The 2787-nt window shown below is 50.7% G+C and overlaps 1 protein-coding gene across 5 annotated transcripts in view; it reads right to left on the reverse strand.

The window, feature by feature from the left end:
* Window positions 1–424: 424 nt before the first annotated feature.
* Window positions 425–2787, reverse strand: part of LOC107307790 (zinc finger protein 662-like) — a 9086-nt gene continuing 6723 nt past the window's right edge. For 4 of the 5 annotated variants that reach the window (XM_015851291.2, XM_032441951.1, XM_032441953.1 and 1 more), the window contains exons 5-6: window positions 1722–2754; window positions 425–689 (exon numbers count right to left, since the gene is read on the reverse strand). In XM_015851291.2, the coding sequence (XP_015706777.1) occupies window positions 665–689; window positions 1722–2754 (1058 nt within the window). In that variant the 3' untranslated portion in view covers window positions 425–664. The remainder of the gene's footprint in view (window positions 690–1721; window positions 2755–2787) is intronic. The other variant, XM_032441952.1, reaches the window with a different exon arrangement.

A 2787-nucleotide genomic window follows, 5' to 3' on the forward strand; every position in this document is an offset into this window, starting at 1 on the left:
CCCCATTGACTCCTATTGATTCCCATTGACTCCCATTGACTCCTATTGACTCCCATTGATTCCCATTGACTCCCATTGATTCCTATTGACTCCCATTGACTCCCATTGATTCCCATTGACTCCTATTGACTCCCATTGACTCCCATTGATTCCCATTGACTCCTATTGACTCCCATTGACTCCCATTGACTCCCACTGACTCCCATTGATTCCCATTGACTCCCACTGACTCCTATTGATTCCCATTGACTCCCATTGACTCCCATTGACTCCCATTGATTCCCATTGACTCCCATTGATTCCCATTGACTCCCACTGACTCCCATTGATTCCCATTGACTCCCATTGACTCCCATTGACTCCCATTGACTCCCATTGACTCCTATTGACTCCTATTGACTCCCATTGATTCCCATTGACCCCCAATTGTCTCCTATTGACTCCCATTGATTCCCATTGACTCCCATTGACTCCCATTGACCCCCATTGACTCCCATTGACTCCCATAGGCCCCCAGTCCCATTAGCTCCCAGTATACGGGACGACGTTCCACTGGGTGACCGGGGTGAGGAAGATGAGGAAGGCATTGCACTGCCCGGCGTGGGTCTGCTGATGGCGGTGGAGGTGGGAGCCGGTTTTGAAGCTCTTCCCACACTGCGGGCACCTATAGGGCCTCTTCTCCCGTATGGATGCACAGTATAGATGTCCTACTGGGGGTCCTTATGGGGAGTCCTATCCTATTGACCTTATTGATCCATTGACTCCTAGTTGAACTCCCATCTGAGACTCTTATTGATTCTTGGACTCCACTGACAATATTGACTCCAATTGACTGCATTGATTCCGACGGTGCCATATGTCTATTGATCCCATTGTATTCCGCATTGGACTCGATTGATTCCCATGTGAACTCCATTGATTCCGATTGAATCCATGGAGTCCCATTGATTCCCAATTTGACCCCAATTGTCTCGTTTTGATCCATTTGATTCCATTGACTTCCATTGACTCCATTGACTGTCCTAATTGAACTCCATGACTTCATTGATTACTATTCGAAACATAACAATGACTCATTGGCCCCATGTGAACTCCATTGACTCCCATTGATTCGCATACACTCCAGTTGAGTCCCAGGTTGATCCCATTGATCCTATAGAACGTCCCGCGCGTGGCTCATTGGACTCCCATTGACTCCATTGGACCCTATTGATCCCATTGCTTTCCCCAATAGTGACGTTCCAGTGTACTACCCTGTCGGACATACATGATCCATTGAATTCTCATTGGAAGATCCATTGATTCCAGTGACTCCCAGTGAGTCGCCAGTGTATTCCTGTAGTGATCTCCATTGCTCATTGACTCCTATTGACTCCATTGCAATCTATTGATCCCATTGCTCATATTTGACTCCCATGTGAACACCCAATGTCTTTCTATTGACTCATTGATCCCTGACTCGCATTGATTCATTGGACCCCTTGATCCTTGATCATTGGACTCCCATTGACTCCCACTGACCCAATTGACTCCAAGACCCAGTCCATTAGCTCTGCATATTGTGACGAGCGTCACTGGGCTGACCGGGTGAGGAAGATGAGGAAGGCATTGGCACATGCACGGCGTGGGTCTGCTGATGGCGTGGAGGTGGGAGCACGGTTTTGAAGCTACGCTTAGCACATCTGGCGGGACACCTATTAAGGGGCTCTATCGACGTATGGCTTCGCTGGTGATACTTGAGGTCCCCGTTGCTCTTGTAGCTCTTCCCACACTGGGAACACTTGTAGGGCCTCTCCCCGGTGTGGATGCGTTGATGGACCACCAGATCCGAGCTGCTCTTAAAGCACTTCCCACACTGGGAGCACTTATAGGGTCTCTCCCCCGTGTGGATGCGTTGGTGGCGGATGAGGTTGGAGCGGATCTTGAAGCTCTTATCGCACTCGTTACACCCATAGGGTCTGTCCTCCGTGTGCATCCGTTGATGGCGGAACAGGTTGGAGCTGCTCTGGAAGCTCTTCCCACATTGGGAGCAATGAAAATCCCGCTCCGAGTTATGGATCCGCTGGTGGTACCGTAACCCGGTTCTGCTCATGAAGGTCTTATCGCATTGGGAACACTTATAGGGTCTCTCCCCGGTGTGGACACGTTGGTGTTTGTTCAGCTCCGATCTCCACTTGTAGCTCTTCCCACATTCGGGGCATTTCAAGCTGCATTTCCCCGAGTGCAAACGTTGGTGGATGAGGAGGTTGGAGAAGCGGACGAAGCCCTTCCCACACTCGGTGCATTGATGCTGCTTCAGCTTCTTGGGCTTCTTCCTCTGCTCTTCGGGATCCTTCGGACCCACATTGGGTTCAATCTGGTTTTGAGGTTCCTTCGGACCCACATTGGGTTCAATCTGGTTCTGACCCACATTGGGTTCAATCACGTTCCGAGGTTCCTTTGGACCCACATTGGGTTCAATCTGGTTCCTTGGCTCCTTCAGACCCACATTGGGTTCAATCTGGTTCCGAGGTTCCTTCGGACCCACATTGGGTTCAATCCGGTTCCTTGGCTCCTTCGGACCCACATTGGTTTCTAAAGGGTCCCCCCTTGGCTCTACCAGGTCCCCCCTTGGTTCTCCTCTATGCCCACCCAATAGCTCTGGGTGCTCGATGCCATCAATGCCATCAGCTCTTCTTATCTCTCCCGTTGAGATAATGCCACCCCATTGCGCGTCATCCTCCTGCAGCTCCACCTTGATGACTCTCAGCCCTTCTGGATGGGGAAAGAGACCCACAAATAGCCCCA

The sequence above is a fragment of the Coturnix japonica genome, unplaced genomic scaffold, assembly GCF_001577835.2.
Source record: "Coturnix japonica isolate 7356 unplaced genomic scaffold, Coturnix japonica 2.1 chrUnrandom917, whole genome shotgun sequence".
Lineage (NCBI taxonomy): Eukaryota > Metazoa > Chordata > Aves > Galliformes > Phasianidae > Coturnix > Coturnix japonica.